The 16,631-nt window shown below is 37.8% G+C and overlaps 1 protein-coding gene across 1 annotated transcript; it reads left to right on the top strand.

Moving 5' to 3' along the window:
- Window positions 1-42: 42 nt before the first annotated feature.
- Window positions 43-12,613, top strand: LOC121522249 (histone H3-like centromeric protein CSE4). The gene is made up of 7 exons (XM_041806416.1): window positions 43-196; window positions 1,857-2,000; window positions 2,238-2,391; window positions 2,480-2,600; window positions 6,211-6,352; window positions 6,506-6,659; window positions 11,169-12,613. The coding sequence occupies exons 2-7, from the start codon at window positions 1,873-1,875 to the stop codon at window positions 11,295-11,297; spliced, it is 828 nt and encodes a 275-aa protein (XP_041662350.1). The 5' UTR covers window positions 43-196; window positions 1,857-1,872; the 3' UTR covers window positions 11,298-12,613.
- The last annotated feature ends 4,018 nt before the right edge of the window (window positions 12,614-16,631 follow it).

Raw genomic sequence — 16,631 nt, 5'->3', positions numbered from 1 at the left:
TGTGATTGTTTTATACTGGTGTAGCATGTGTGTAATATGTTTATTCCAAATGCATCATGGGAAACGTGTCTCCTGTTGCTTTCCTATGTTCTTTTTCCTTTTTTTCCTCCCTTCATTTTATTGCGAGAACAACGCTTTAGAGACTCAAGAATAAATTCTTGTTTTCACGCTTCCATTGGTCACTTAGTTTCCAAAGGTAAGTAGTAGCGTTTTAATAAAACCACCATCTATCGTTACATATTATGTTATTCGTCGGATGTTCGTGTTTTTAGTTTATTTTCTTCGGTAAAGAAAACGAAAAACAGTCGAGCTATTATGTGCCTGCTCGGGGAGTAGGGGACCGAAAAGGCATTCGTGATCCAGTCGAATTTGTCTCGAAAATGCGCCTAAAGTGAGGGGTCATCTGCCAAAATATTGTCCACCAATAGATCCCCAAGAACTTCTAGTTTCATCTCGAAAAAGTATTTTTAACTTTAGCGCCGCGGTTTTATTTACTTTCGACGTTTTTTATCATCATCCTCGTCGTTTGCTACAACGATTTTTCCTTCCCGTTTACATTCTTCTAGCCAGCGGCCAGCCATCATGATTAGGTGCGCTTGTTTGCAAATACTGGTCAGCAGAAGAGGGCGGTGGCGCTCGGTTTCCTTTAAAATAGCTCATTCTGAATAAAAAATCAAGGCTTGCGCGCCACCGGGTGGTACGGTGTAAAGAAATGAACGTACCCTGGTTCGTTGCGCAAGGGGCGGGGTTGAAATGGTAGTTATTTTTTTGTGATTGGTCGAAATTTCAACAATATCCCACCTTAGAGGCTCGTATGAAGAACATGATTGGTGTGCCTGATAAAGAGCTGTGGTGTGATTCGGCGGCTTTCCTGTCATGTTTAAATGACGGTTATTGCATAAGCTACCCTGGAAAATAATGGGAAAATTAAACTTAGCTGTCCGATATTGACTGTTGTAACACATCCCGCCTCTGATATGATGATTAAAAAGTCGAAATTACACCTTGATCCAATTGCAAATGTAAATACATTTCTGCGATATTTATTTAAAAAGACATTCTACAGAACATCAGTTATCAGTTAAGGTGTTTTAAACAGTTTTAGATTGTTTTACTATTTATTCTCATATCTGTGTAATGAATTTTGATTTAAAATTCTATATTAATACAGTTACTAAAATGTGTGATTATATTCATCTAACAGGGTTCTTATGGATCCCTGAAAAGTCTTTAAAAGCCTTAAATTTGACATGTGAAATTTAAGGCCAAAAAAAGTATTTCTTTTATTTGTCAGAGATCTTCATTTTTAAATGGTAGCTTGTCTAAGACATGCCTTCGCCAAACATTGATTTCTGGCCAACTTTATCTGCTATTAATCATTAATTGTGTGTATATTTTCATCCATGTTATAGTTCTTAGGCCTACCAAGTTGCCCACAACAAAATATGTACAGGCCTAGATTATTTTGACAGATCCTCTGACAAAAAAGGTGTAATTTTCCTTTTTAATAATGAAACTCTTCAGTATCAGGTTAGCACAACTGAAAATATATCATGGTAAATATCACCATATGCTATATTGGTAGCATTGAGACATTAAATATACAAGAAATCATCAGATTTGGGCATTTATAATCCCAAAAATGTCTTAAACATAGCATTAGATCAGAAAATTCAGTCCTGGTTTAGCGTACCAAGAAATCTTGCATGCCTTTCATTTTTGACTGTCTGCTGCTCAAAAAGTGGTATTGATTTTTCTCAGCTCAGGTCTTTAAAAGCCTTTTATTTTATTTTTAAAAGTGAAATCCTGATCTAAATGTCTGTATTCTCAACTTTAACTTTGTCATGGTTTCTCAGGTAATCTTTAGTAGCCATGGCCCGTACAAAGCAGACTGCCCGTAAGTCCACTGGAGGCAAAGCCCCACGTAAACAGCTGGCCACAAAGGCCGCTCGTAAGAGCGCTCCCTCCACTGGTGGTGTCAAGAAGCCCCATCGTTACAGGTAAGATCATGAAACACCTTTTTTGTGTCAGAAATAACATAATACCCAGCACAATTTAACCAAATAGTTGCACATGTCTCTAAAGGAAATTTTAGCTGCTGAAGAGAAGATTTTAGAAGAGTAGCTTAGTGGAGCTGATATTGTACTGCGACAGAAACATGATGTGATGTGGTGAAACTGAAAAATTGGGCTGGTTTAAAAATCCAATTTTCCCTATTTTTCACCTCTTTTCTCCAGGCCTGGTACTGTGGCTCTGCGTGAGATCCGTCGTTATCAGAAGTCCACTGAGCTGCTGATCCGCAAACTGCCGTTCCAGCGACTGGTCAGAGAAATCGCTCAGGACTTCAAGACCGATCTGCGTTTCCAGAGTGCAGCCATCGGAGCTCTGCAGGTGTGCAGCACTAACTATATGAAACTCTTTATTTAATTGCAAATTTAATTACTCCAGCTAATAAAAGTCTTGACTCTGCTGTTTGCAGGAGGCCAGTGAAGCCTACCTGGTCGGGCTGTTTGAGGACACCAACCTTTGCGCCATCCATGCCAAGCGTGTCACCATCATGCCTAAAGACATCCAGCTGGCACGCCGTATCCGTGGGGAGCGTGCTTAAAATGTTTCCTGATTTGTTGTACGCTATCCTCTTGTTTGTTCGCCACTCTTTCCTTCCTCTATACTTAGTTGGTAGCTTGGGTTGAGGTTCTATATATATATCATATGATTGTGATAACCGTAAATTGTGTGATTATGTCCTCTTTGGTGCTATTAGAAGCAAAGTTTCCTTAGAAATACCATGTACGTTTGAAAGTTAAAATCACAGTAACACTCCACGTTTAACTTGCTAGCTTAGAGGGAAAGCCTTCTCTTTGGGTTGGCTGTTTTTGAGAGATAAGAGTAGTTTAAGGATTGGGCATAGGAAATAGCAGTAAGGTTGAGACATTTTCATCTTCATACGGACATAAACATTGATGTAATGGGTCTTTGTTTTGTTTTCTTTTTTTTCAAATAGAAACTTGTTGTAAAAGTAGTGATTTCTTTTTTTTTTACAATAATGGTGTATTTCTACTGTTACTGTTTAATGTATCAAAAATTTAAAGATTGATTCTGGTCGTCAGTTAGAAATGTCATTGTGCTTTGATGACCCTGCATTTTTGGCAGACTACACAGGCGTATATGTAGCAGACCTATGTTGAACATATTTTGATTTTCAGCCACGTTAATATGTCAAGGTATTGTTTGACTTTTTGTTCCTCTCTCAGGTTGATACAATAACCTTTTTTTCTACTGTGTTTTTGATTTTGATTTCAGGCATTTTTAAAAGCAAGATATTTGTACTGCGGAATTCACAAACATAATAAATAGATCCTCGTGGTTAAATAAAGCTCTGGGTGAATGTCTTTTTAGAACTTGGTGTCAATGGACAAAAAATTCTGCCACTGTTTTCAGTCATGATTTCAGCCTCTTTTTTTTAACAAAAACTGCTTTGCATCCAGTAATTTTAAGTTGATTATACAAAACAAATTAACTGAGGTCACCTTGAACCTCTGGAAATTTGAATGGACATCTCTCACATGTTTCTGACATTTTTTAGGATTAAAAAATTGATTAAGAAGAAAGCTGTAAGAGTTAAGTTGGATTCAGATGACTTTATTCATGCCCAAAGGGCAATTTATTTTCAGTCTACCATGCTTTATTACAGAAAGTTAAAATAGAGCATTATTATCCCCAGATTATAAAAGTTAGTTTGAAAAGAAATGCAATCTAATAATGCAGCTAGGTATTTTTTATATTTTATTACAGTGGCTCAAAATTCATTGTAACAGGTAGATGTTCTTTGAGATTATTCACATTTTTTAAACAAATGAATCAAATAAAAAAGAAATATATTAGAGAACTATCTATAAACACACAAAGAAAGACAAAAATGGAAGTGGCTTTTTATTACACATTTTTGGATACAATTATGTAATTATGCAGTCTTATTTGGCTATTTTTAAGGACAATAGCTTTTTGTAAGCTAGCTTTCATTTTTAATGTTAATTTCACAGCATCCAACATTTGTTTGACTGTTATAACCAGACATTTAATTGGGATGAATTTGTTGTTTCCATGTCCTTGTTGGCAGCTTAATGGCTGTAACACATAAAATGCTCTAGGGAGGGATGTTGGCTTTGTTTGTATGTCAGTGGTTAATAAATACCCAAATGTCTGCAGTGTAATGTCTCACCTCATATACAGTACATATTTGCACTAATTCATCTATTTACCACACTAATAACTAATCTAATCCATTTACCGCACTCAGATGCTGAAAGTCTCTATTCTCAGTAATCCATATACTTTAAGAAGGCTCCCTGCAATAAAATACCTCACCTCTGTTGAATTAGGTCAGTCAATTTAAAGGGAATTTATATTTATACAGTTGCTTATTTTAAATTACATATTTTCATTTGACATTGCCTTTGCAGAAATCTGTTTTCACATTGACATTATAGAGGATTTGTTTTTAATCAAAAACAAATATTAATTACTGATCATGTTTGTTTTATAAAATCAATAAAAGGGTCAAACATCCAAGGTGGTGACGTGAGTAAAGAAAAGTAATGGTGCAGCCAAGTAATGAGTCATGACATTAGAGTAAACATGAGGTTTATAATAGCTGAAACAATTTTTTACTTACATCTGAATCAACATATGTATTAGCAGATTTAGAATTATCAAACACTAAATAAAAAAGAACTGAAATTACTGGTACTATGGTTCTAAGCACGGTTTAGCCTGTATCACTCTCTACAACTTCCTGTTTATTAAGTCACTTGTAGAGCAATGCTCCAATAATAGAGCGCCTTCTAACATTGCTTTAAAAGATATAAAGTTGTGTACTTTTTTGATGACAAGTTACTTTCGGTTTGACCAGGGTTGTTTACGTGTTTGAAAAAGGAAAGCGCACAACATATTTAACATTAGCAGAAAATGTATTTTCCTTTAAGTGGACTAAACGTAAGTCTTAATTTTCTTCTTCCCAAACATGTAACTGTCAAACTGCCGATATTTTGTCCTGTTCAACAAACTAATAAAAGTGACCACTGTTGCATTGTGGGACACATGATTGACGCGGCGGCCATTTTCCCGCTGGACGCTGCTTCCCATTGTGGATACGAAGAAGAAAATAGAGACAAGCGAAACATTTCTCACGACTTCTACCAACTTTCTCCCAAGGTAAGCCTTTCAAAATATGCTCATCTGTCTGTGAGTGAACTTTGTATCTCAAGTTGTATTTTTTTCTTGTTTTTACAACATTTAAAGGTGAAAAACCTCGAATTTAGCCGTGTGTTACAATAACAAACACAGCAGTCGAAACGACGGTGAAATGCAGCCTTTACTGCAGTCGTTCAGATGAGGGGAAATTCTGTTTCAAATTATGCGCCGGTTCAGCTCGGTTCTACGCAGCCGTTAGTGACCGTTCAGCTTTCTTATGCATCTCTATGAGTTCCTCAAAATGTCTTCTTTCTTGTTGTCCGCTTTTCCGTTACGCAGGAGTAGCGATTATTTGTAAATGTTGAGTTGTTTATGTGCTTCTCCTTTGCTCTTCTGCCCTGGGTCTTTATCCCGTTTGCGCATCAAACCGCCGCCATCATCACAGCGGGGTAGGCGGACCTAGCAACAGTAAAAGGGAGCCACAGAGCCCGCCCACATCAACGAGTTGACATGCTGATTGGTTTATACGTTGTGCTTTTTCTTACGTAGTTTTCTTACAGCCAATAGTGTCGTCGTTAATATTGACTGACATTTGTCGGGTTAACTGTGATAGGGAGTCTCTCGTGTGTTTACATATCCACAAAGTTAACTTATTTAAAGTTTTTCGTTCAAAAAGTACACTTACTGTTACATTTAAAATAACAGTGTTCCTGTAGAAGGGCTTAATTACCATTATCAAGTTTACTCCCCAACAGATGAAGACTCTACACTGTAAATGTGTCAGTATAGATCCAAAAAAGAGTCAAATTAAGGACTATACACAGTGCTTAGCTCTCTCTGTTACCGTATTTGCACTTTTTGTCATAAACAAATTCAAAACTATATTTCTGTGTGAAAAGGAAGAAGAAGGTACAAAGGGGTCAGAGGATGACTTGAAAGTATATATATCTCTTGTCCATGAAATTTTGTTTGTAGCTGTAATTCACATTTTATGTTCTATTTTCCTTTTATTCAGGTAATCTTTAGTAGCCATGGCCCGTACAAAGCAGACTGCCCGTAAGTCCACTGGAGGCAAAGCCCCACGTAAACAGCTGGCCACAAAGGCCGCTCGTAAGAGCGCTCCTTCTACAGGTGGTGTCAAGAAGCCCCATCGTTACAGGTGAGACAGGCAAAATTGGCTCACACACAGAATATTCCAAACATCAGATAGAAATTTTTCACAAGTTTCTTGCTTTGTATAAATGTTCAATTTTAATGTTGTTGATTCAGATATGAGATTTTCCTTATAACTTGATTTCTGTTTATTGTGAAGGCCTGGTACTGTGGCTCTGCGTGAGATCCGTCGTTACCAGAAGTCTACTGAGCTGCTGATCCGCAAGCTGCCCTTCCAGCGCCTGGTCAGAGAAATCGCTCAGGACTTCAAGACCGATCTGCGTTTCCAGAGTGCAGCCATCGGAGCTCTGCAGGTCTGTTAAAAAAAACATAAGGGCTCAGTGATAAACCGCATTATCATTGCCACTGGATATGATGAATTTTCATGTACTCATTGCAAAGGCGGTTAATGACAATGTCTGTGCTGTTTTAGTTCGCCTGTCACCTTTTCTCCTTTCTCATTTCTTGACACTGGGAAATCAAAATCCCTCTACATGTCAGACTGAAAAGTCACTGGAGCCTCCATAATTTTAAAAACTTCTGTCTCTTGGGTGCCCCCATAGACTATGAGCCTCCCTCACCACTTGTAGTATGCACCTTTTTTGTTGTCTTAAATCAAGCCGAGTGCAGTGCAAAGAATGATGGGTACACAAAGGCTGATGGGAACTGTAGTTCCCACTTCCATTTGCTCTGCTCCACATAAAAGAAACACTTTACTGTAGGGGTGTAACTCGCAATTTCTACATAGGACAACAGCGCTGCTCACCGAATAGTATGTTAACAGCTATTATGCTACTATTACTATGACATACTATAACGTAAACAATAGTTAACATAATAGTATGTTAACTGTTGTACCTTTTGGGCTTAATTTATCATCCTTTGCAGTATAAGTCCATGATATTATTTCTTCCTCCATTGGGGGAGTACATTAGGAAGTTTAAAGGTTAATGTTTGCTTGAAGGATCTTTGATTTTATTCAAAAGTCTTTTGCTAGATGTCCTCAAGAGTTAACTTTTCCTCTTCAGTGGCACCGTTGTAGCTCTGTGAACCACTGACCTTTCGGTAACCCTTTGCTTTCGCTGCAGGATGAGATGTAATGTTGATATAGTGATGATTTACGATCGGGAGTCAGTGCATTGTGTTGTATTTTGTAAGAACCGAATATTCTACACTCATTACCTTTTTTTGTAGAGCTTTCTGATTGACAGGTATTGACGCGGTTTGTAGCGGTCGGCGCTGAAAATAGACCTGCAGCGTATCTCGAACGAAGTGGAGCGGCACTCCAGGCACGCGCCACTGCCAGATTGGAGTGCCGCCTGTGGGATTGCTCTGATAGACTAGAGAGCGAGCAATTAGCTTAGCAGTACCGGCGATTCACCGGCGGATTGCAGCGCGGTTGCTGTATGTGGAAATTGGAAGTAACGGTATGGAAGAATTTTGGTTTGGTACGTACCTCAGTTCTAAAGTCACAGTTTGGTGCGTTTTCAGTACAGTAATTACAGCAAATAAATAACTGAATTTAATTATTTTTAAAAATTAGATTAAAGTGTATTAAAGTAAATAGGCTGAATGAATTACATTTAAATTATTAATAATGCTGCAGCCTCCTTCCAAAATGTCTTAAATGAATAAAAATATTGATAAATACATTTTTGAATTACTAGGTTATTTTAATTGATATATTGACATATTTATACCCATTCTTTAAACACAAAAATTTCTCAGCCAAATTGAACATATCATCATACAACCGTAAGTTAGCTTGTTAAGTATGCTAATTAAAGTCTATCCTGCTGATTTCAATTCGGACTTCTGCACAGGATTACTTTTTTAACCAATGGGACCTACTACAGATTAGAAATGGGCGGTAATACCATATACCAGGTATTAAAAAATAGCCACGACACTGCTTCAGTTACCGTCGGTAACATGGTGCCATATGATGAGTGCAGGTTTTTAAATAAATGCCTTGAAACTATGTGTTCCTCTCCACCAGCAGCACCACTGCCAGTGTGAGAAGATGCTTTAACATGATAAATGAAATCCTGTTTATGATTTAATCTAAATTTGGCAAATGATGAAGGTGCTCAGAGCTATACCGGCACATTTAAACTTGTGCACTGCACGCAATGGCCTGGCTCCCCGGCATGGCGCTGGTACAGCGGTGTGGTCCTCTCTAAAGTCAAAGTGTTAAAGTGCACTGCTGGCTGTAATGTGATCCACAGTATTGTGGGTTTACAAAACACTTTATTTCTTCTTTCTGTGTGTAGATCAGTGATGAGAAATGTTCAAGTTTAGGCTTTTAATAACCACACGTACTGCATGCTGCAGCAGCAAAGTCGAGCATAATTGTCCCATCAGCAGATGTAAAAATGTCTGAACTTTTTTTAAGCCCCCTTTTTTTGGAAATGTAGTTGAAGATTATCGATGGTTGTAAGTAATTTCAAGCTCTAAAGTAGTCCGTAACTTTTTAAGCTTCCTATAAAGTGAGCTCACATATATGTGCAACCTTGATTTTAATAAATGGTGAGGTAACACTAGAGCAAATAATTTTAAAAGACGCTCCTGTGATGAGCAGCCTCATAATGATAGCAAGAGGGTAGGGGGTATACAGAGAACAGCTGTCCGGCTTGAACCACGTTAAGTTTGGACAGCTTATATTTTCATAATAAATCTAACGTGAGAAGGCGAAATAAAACCAGAGACATGCAGCAGTGGACTTTTCCCTCTCTGTTTATGTGGAGTCTACATCATCAGACAACACTCCCGCTAGCTCAGCCACAACTAGTTGAGTGTTTGTTTTTTATCTGTGAATGATCTCATACAGCGGTTGTATGCAAATAAAGATGAAGACGCAGACAGTCTGAACTTTTCTTAAACCTACTCTTTTTTGGAAATGTAGTTGAAGGTTATCGATGTTTGTAGGTCATTTCAAGCTCTAAAGTAGTCCATAACTTTTTATAAGCTTCCTATAAAGTGAACTTGCGGCAGGACGGAGCTCACCAGGCTACACAACGTGGATATAAATAATTAAGGACGATCTTTATCTGTTTTGAAGCGGGACACATGACATTGCTTCACACTTGTAGATACTCTATAATAATAATAATTATAATGAATTATTATTTTGATGTATCCTCGTACAGTGGGGTAAAGAGCTCATATAGCTAAGCTATTATGTACAGAGACAGAAAAAGAGAGAGAGGCAGAAAAGAAGACAAAGGAGGATTTGATCCTGACATAACTCCGCTTACCTGTAAGGTGTGAAAACAAAAGCTTCAAATTTAAGTCACTTCCAGCTGGGAATGACAGTAATACTATATGCTGGGGTGTCAATAAATAATCACGTTATTGCTTTAATTACAGTCATAAAGACAGGACTGCGTAAAAAGTAGGGGTATAGATCACCAGTTTCATCCCAATACGTTTCAATATTGATATTTTTGACGAGGATACGAGATTTGCTGATATCAAAATCTGCCACAATACGATTTCAATTCAATTCGATATAGCGGCCTATGATCGATACCAGGCGATTTTATGTACAAATTTCACACAGTAACAGAAAAACAATTTCTACACTTAAATTGTTTACAGGTCTTTGTATTTAGTAAAAACATTTCTTTGATAAAAAGAACAAAGACCTGCATTTCACTACAATAACAATTTTAATGTGGTAAATGTTGTCTCATTTCTTTAAACTAAGACTCATTTATCTTTAAATTAGGAACATAACTATGAGTATTTGTGTTAAACATGTTGATTTAAATCCGCAGACATTTTCAGTACCAAACATTTTTATTTCCTCACATCCTCCAGTCACTCTAAAGCACCAATATGGACTTTTTCTGAAACCCTTTATAATATTTATCAACATTTTTGGCCTTTTTTCCATTTTAGTGTTTTTCTTTAACTTATATACACATGTGGACTTGAACAGATATTTCTGCTCTCTCTCAGCCCTACATACTTTACACAGGGGCCTATTAATGTGGCAGATAGTTCATTTGTAAAATATTGGTACATTATGAGATTTAAATGAGGTTAAATATGTGGCTTATGATATTATAGGGATGTTGTTATTATTTTTGATTTACTGCAACCTTAATTTTAATAAATGGTGAGGTAACACTAGAGCAAATAATTTCAAAAGACGCTCCTGTGATGAGCAGCCTCATAATGATAGCGAGAGGGTGGGGGGTACACAGCAATAGCTGTCTGGCTTGAACCACGTTAAGTTTGGACAGCTTATATTTTCATAATAAATCTAACGTGAGAAGGCGAAATAAAACCAGAGACATGCAGCAGTGGACTTTTCCCCCTCTGTTTATGTGGAGTCTACAGCATCAGACAACGCTCCCACTAGCTCAGCCACAACTAGTTGAGTGTTTGTTTTTTAATCTGTGAACAGTCTCATACAGCGGTTGTATGCAAATAAAGATGAAGACATAGACGGTTAACTAAGGGTAGAGATCTATCCTGCGGTAGTGTCTGTCTGAAATATGTCCATACAGCTGAGAGAGGAGAGGATGTCCTCTTTCCCTCAGCCGCAAAACTCTAAGCCACTGCCAATCAATAGATCAATATACACCCATGAATCGTTACACCTCTTACCATACCCAATGTCATTTCATAAAATACAGTTGATCCAGAGTGTTAGTCTAAAGGCTTTAACCAAGTTATGACATGAAAGATGCTCTCGTGATCTTTCTCTGACTAAATTTAGATTTCTAGTTGAAGAAAGGGTTACACAAAAAAGGTAAAGTATGTATTTGAGCTCCTCTGACAACTGTTGCATTTCCTGCTTTTCTATTTTTTAGGAGGCCAGCGAAGCCTACCTGGTGGGTCTGTTTGAGGACACCAATTTGTGCGCCATCCACGCCAAACGTGTCACCATCATGCCCAAAGACATCCAGCTGGCACGTCGTATCCGTGGAGAACGGGCCTAAATGCTCTATTCTCTTGATCTTCCTTTCCCCTCTTCCCATCCTCCCTTTACCAGTCTGTTTCTCCGTACCTCGGCCCCTAAACCTCTCCCTCCCTCCCCCTCTCCCACCCTGTGTTAGTAGTGTGTAGAGGAAAACTGATTATATTATGGATAAAGTGTATAGTCGTGTTTTCTTAGTGCTCTCGGCAGCAGACTTTTAGGGTACTCTCTTTTTGTGCATGTACCAAAGCTTTGGCGATGAGATCTCCTCAAGCACATTTCTCCTTGTTTGCACTGTTTCTAATCAGAGGCTGTTAGGTAAAGGATGATTTCAGGATGAGTAGGAGGAACTATGGATTAGAACAAAGCAAATTTCTGGAGCGGACGGACAGGAGGAGAGGATGGGTATTTGTCTGCTGGAGACTCCTGTCTCTTATAGCAGCAGGGTGCTAGAAGAACTTCCCCGCTCCTCTTCCCCTGTTCTTTTCCTCTGCCTGCCCCACCCAGGAATAACGGTGCATGAGTGTTGGCTCTGATCACCACAGTCAATCGTATACAATCCATCAGCATCTTTGGATTTGCTTTATGACGACCATACTGATCCTTGCTATCATTTGTCATGTTAGTTTTTGTCCTGCAGATAAATCTCACTCGAGATTTTAGTTTGTGCTTCGATCTATGTTTGGATGACATGGAGATGGGGGGATGGATCAGATGAAAACACAGACAAAGAACAAAAAAAAATCAAATTTAAAGTGATCTTTTTCTACTGAAACATGAAGCTACTGACTCATTTTGGCACCAAAGTTTGATCCTCTTGTCGACACTCTTTCCTAACTGATAGAAGAGTTAAACATGTCTCTTTTTTGGTGATTTGATTGGTTTCCTGTAATTAGTAAGATCATGAGCTCCAGTGGAGAAACTTTTTTAACAGTGGCTCATTTTTTAATGAAGGACCTTTTTATGATAAAGGTTCATTTAAGTTTATAATCATCTCTAAAACCAAAAGCTCTTAAGAGTGTTACTTTTTAAAAAAAATACAAAATACCTGATTAAAATGTGAAAAATTTGTGTAAATCTGTGTGAAATTACTAATCATACTGGATGTTTTCTGTATACGTCCCCCCTTTGCTTCTATTGTTTTTTCCTCCAGGTCTGTCGATCGTCTGTATACCGTCTCTCAGGTTGACTTTTCACCTTTATCACTTAATTTTTTTTTTTTTTTTTTTTTTTTCTCGGTTTTAATTTTTTCTTTTCATTTGAAATGTTGAGGATATTGTTTCAATTAAACAGATGTTTGTAATTTCCAGATTTGTCATATAAGGTGGTAATAAATGGATGTTACACACACTTCCTGTCCCAGTGGTTTCACTTTTTTGAACATTATTTGCACAGAAAGCTCAGTGACTGAAAAAGTAGGAGATGCCCTGCTAGCACTGTGGTCAAACTTTATCATTATAACTGACATAATAGCCGCATAGAGGAAAATCAGTTTCAGATACATTGGCTGTATATTAAAAAAAAAAAAAAAACTAATTGAACAGTGTATTGTATTTTCAAGAAAAAATTTGAAGATATATGATACATATATTCCTCTGCAATCCAATGGCAGGTCCTGGTTTAGATGCTTATATCCAGTCATTTTTGCTCCCTCTCTCTTTTATTGTGTTGGAGAGAAAATGGGAATAAGGGGATGAGAGTTTGGAGCTGTAAAGACAACCCCAACTAGCCATTTAGCTCTAGTGATTTGTTGGTTGTCAACAAGCCAGTTCAAAGAGCTGGACTATGAACAATGGGATCCAGATTCGATTTGAGTGTTTAATACCAGGGATGAATACAGCCTAGACAGTGAGCAGGGTTCATGTGACCTGCAAGACATTTTGGGGAAATTAAATATTTCCTTAAAAAAAAACTATTTGTGCAAGATGCCAACACAAACAGTATAGGTCAAAATGTAACTAATCAATGATCTAATGATTTGGTTGACCTAATAAAAAGAAAGTTGTACCCAATGAAAAGTCATATGGTGGCCAAGACAGCTGAATCTTTTTGCTTAGATGAGCCAAATGATTCAAATTTAGATTCAATGTAATTTTAAGTATCAGGCAGAGTAAAAATGCTGTTACAGAACTAACATTACACGTTCACTCCGCTCCTCTGACCAGTCTCTACTGATCACCCCTCAGACTCTGAGGAAACTCAGAGGAGACCGGTCTTTTTCAGTTGCAGGCCCCCATTTATGGAATCAACTGTATGGTCTATAATCCTTCATCAATAAATACGGTGTGTATCATCTACTGTTGTCCTTATATAGGAGCTACAAAGCCTAATCACACACTGCAACAGAATCACCACTAGATGGCAGTCGTACACCTTGTTTCATTCTTATCAACAATTCAAAAAGCCTTACAGGGGAACTGAACTCATGCTGATGTTAAATTTCTAATGCCAGATTGAAATGCTTCAGCTTGAAAATTATGGCAGTGTCATTTATGTTTGAGATTAATGAATTTTAATCTTGTGTTTAATCCTATTCCCTTTGTTTTTTTCCCCTTAAATATTCATCTATGTACCAGCAATGCTGCCTCTGATGGGGTGAAAAGAGGAGAACCTTTAGAGGCCCAGCCTCTTGGAGGTCAGCCAGCATGGCCCATTTTAAAATTACACTGTGATAACCATATTTCATTTCTAATCTAAATACTTACCATTCTTATCAATGCAACAAAACTACACACTTTATTTAGGGGTGACTCAGTATTTAAACCCCCTTTTCTTAGAATTGTTCTAGCCCTTTTTTAGGAGTGTTAACAGAGCAGGTGGGCCAATCAAACTAAAGTATTTGGCTGACACAGACTTTCTAGTCACATCATGACCTGCACAAGTGGAGAAGAAACAGAGGTTGCTTTCTGGGGAACTGTTGAACCAAAACAGAACTTTTCAGCACCAAAATTAGATGAAAATTAGCCTGAAGGCTATCACCAATGCTACTGATTGAACACATGAGTTGATATTAATAAATCACACATGGGTGGTGTACAGGGGCTAAACCATTGTTGTTCACAGGCCTGAGTATAAGCATGCATCTGCATGGGAATTTTCCCTTTAATCAACCAATGAAATGACAAGTTGGACCAAATGTGAAAAAGTGAATTTAAGTACACTGAAAGACCAGACTGTTGAAGGTTGTTTTTAAAAATCAGTTCAGTTTCTTATAAACCCAAAACAACTATTTCCACTCCAGTTTTCTGAGTTGATAAACACATTTTTAGTTTGAAGTAAACAGTACTCAATCACATGAAGTACTTTTTTGTGATTGTTCTCAAATTATTTAACAATATTCCCCTATTTAGTTACTCTTCTTCAAAGAACTAAAAGTCACTACATCTTGCATTCTTGTGATATTTTCCATCTGCTTGTTCCTCGTGTCAGGTCTGAACAAGGAAAGTGTTCAGTTTTGCTGCCCCCTCTGCATGGAATACTCTCCAGACTGATTTGAAACTGTCTGAACTCATTTCACTGAAAAACTTTTGCTCTATCTTAATTGACAGACAACGCAAGACCATGGAACAGTGCTTGTGTTTTAAAAATGTTGTGATTCGTACTCCTGCACTTTAAAATATGATCTAACTCTAATTCTTAATTACCTCCGCCAAGGAGGTTATGTGATCAGCAGGGTTTGTTAGGGCTAGCTGCATTAAAGCATTTACTATAAATTAAGATCTATTTTTATGAATACTGATCTGGGTGTTTCTCTCTCCACCTCAGTTGTTACAGCAATAATGTGTTTTTACTTTTCATTTATTTGGAACATTTTTTTACATTTATTTTGGGCTTTTTGTGCTGTTATTGATAGAGGAGGACAGTGGGTAGAGCTGGAAACAGGGACGAGAGAGTGGGATGAGACATGCAGGAGAGGGCAAAAAGCCGGACTCAAACTCGGGCCGCATGCGCACACAGGGCACGTCTTAAACCAGTAGGCCATCTGCGCCCCTTTTTTTGTAACATTTTGAGCCATGAACCAGTCGCCATGGTTCACGTTATGCAGTTCTGTATGGAGTTTACTCCTTCGGCAGGGGCTGCGTCACATTTGTTTTTGTTTTGTTTTGTTTTTTTTTTGCTCTGATTGGCCCATAAAGATGTGACAGACAGAATGTTCATCCAATCACCCTCTGAGTTTTTTTCAAAGGCTCTGCCCTTTCCCAATTGCTGTCTATGAGTGGTTTCACAGATGGATGTGTGAAACACATCCATCTGGTGTGCCAGGTTAGAAATCACTGATTTTTTCTATGATAAAATAAAATTATTACATCATTAAGAGAAAAATATTTGCTTGCTTTATAATGTAACAACAGAAGTAAAATGTTACTGCAGCATTTTGTTACATCATTGGACAGTTACATTATGAGTTAGGGTTACATTATCAGTTCTTACAGGGTTGTCTGAGTCAATACATTAACCATGATTAATTAAGGTTCATAATTAGAGCATTACGTTTTTTTAAACTGCAATAAATTATATGCTTCATGATCCCTTTCAGCACACTCTGGTTAAGCCACTGTAGTATCTCCCTGCAGCTACAGTGATGAAGAATAAGTCCACCACTTTCACTTTAAAAACCTCAGACAGCTCATTGGACAAGTCAAAGTTCATCTGCACCGTGTGTTATCAAGCATGTATCCCTTTACGGTTCCCTTATTTCCTTTTCAATCCGTAACAAGTTCCTTTTTTCATGATTAAGTTCATGCAATAATCTTAAATCTACCCAAAGGTCCTCATGTCCTTTCAAAATAAAAGCAGGTCTGTGCCAGGACAGGATATCAATAACCCTTGGGGGTTCAAGATACATTTTGAGGCTTTTTATGCCTTTATTCAGAGAGGACAGTGGAAAGAGTGAAACCAGGATGAGAGAGTAGGGAAAGACGTGCAGGGGAGGAGCCACAGGCCAGGACTTGAACTGGGGTTGACCTAAGCCATCTGTGCCCCAATGACCCTTAGTTTAAAACAGGACAAAAATCCTAAATGAAACAGTTTAAATACAACATAGAAAAGGGAGAATGATAGCAACCCTGATATTAATTGCAACTAAAAACTTTATTGACAGCCCTTGATGTCACAACTTGAGCAAAGCTTGTTTAAATCTTTTTCTTTTTTTCAAACTCTTATTTTAGATCCAATGATTTTGCATCTTTTTCCACAAAGTCACACCTGTACACACAAACACACACACCCACGCACACCCCCACCCACACACACACACACACACACCCACACACACAACAATATCCTTTTCAGGGTTGACATCATTCCCCCTCATCAGGTTTTCATTTCATCCTTCTACTTCCTTGATTAAAAGGGA

This window comes from Cheilinus undulatus, linkage group 2 (genome assembly GCF_018320785.1).
Source record: "Cheilinus undulatus linkage group 2, ASM1832078v1, whole genome shotgun sequence".
Taxonomy (NCBI): Eukaryota; Metazoa; Chordata; class Actinopteri; order Labriformes; family Labridae; genus Cheilinus; species Cheilinus undulatus.
The sequence above is the reverse complement of the archived record's forward strand: the minus strand, read 5'-3'. Positions and strand labels throughout refer to the sequence as shown.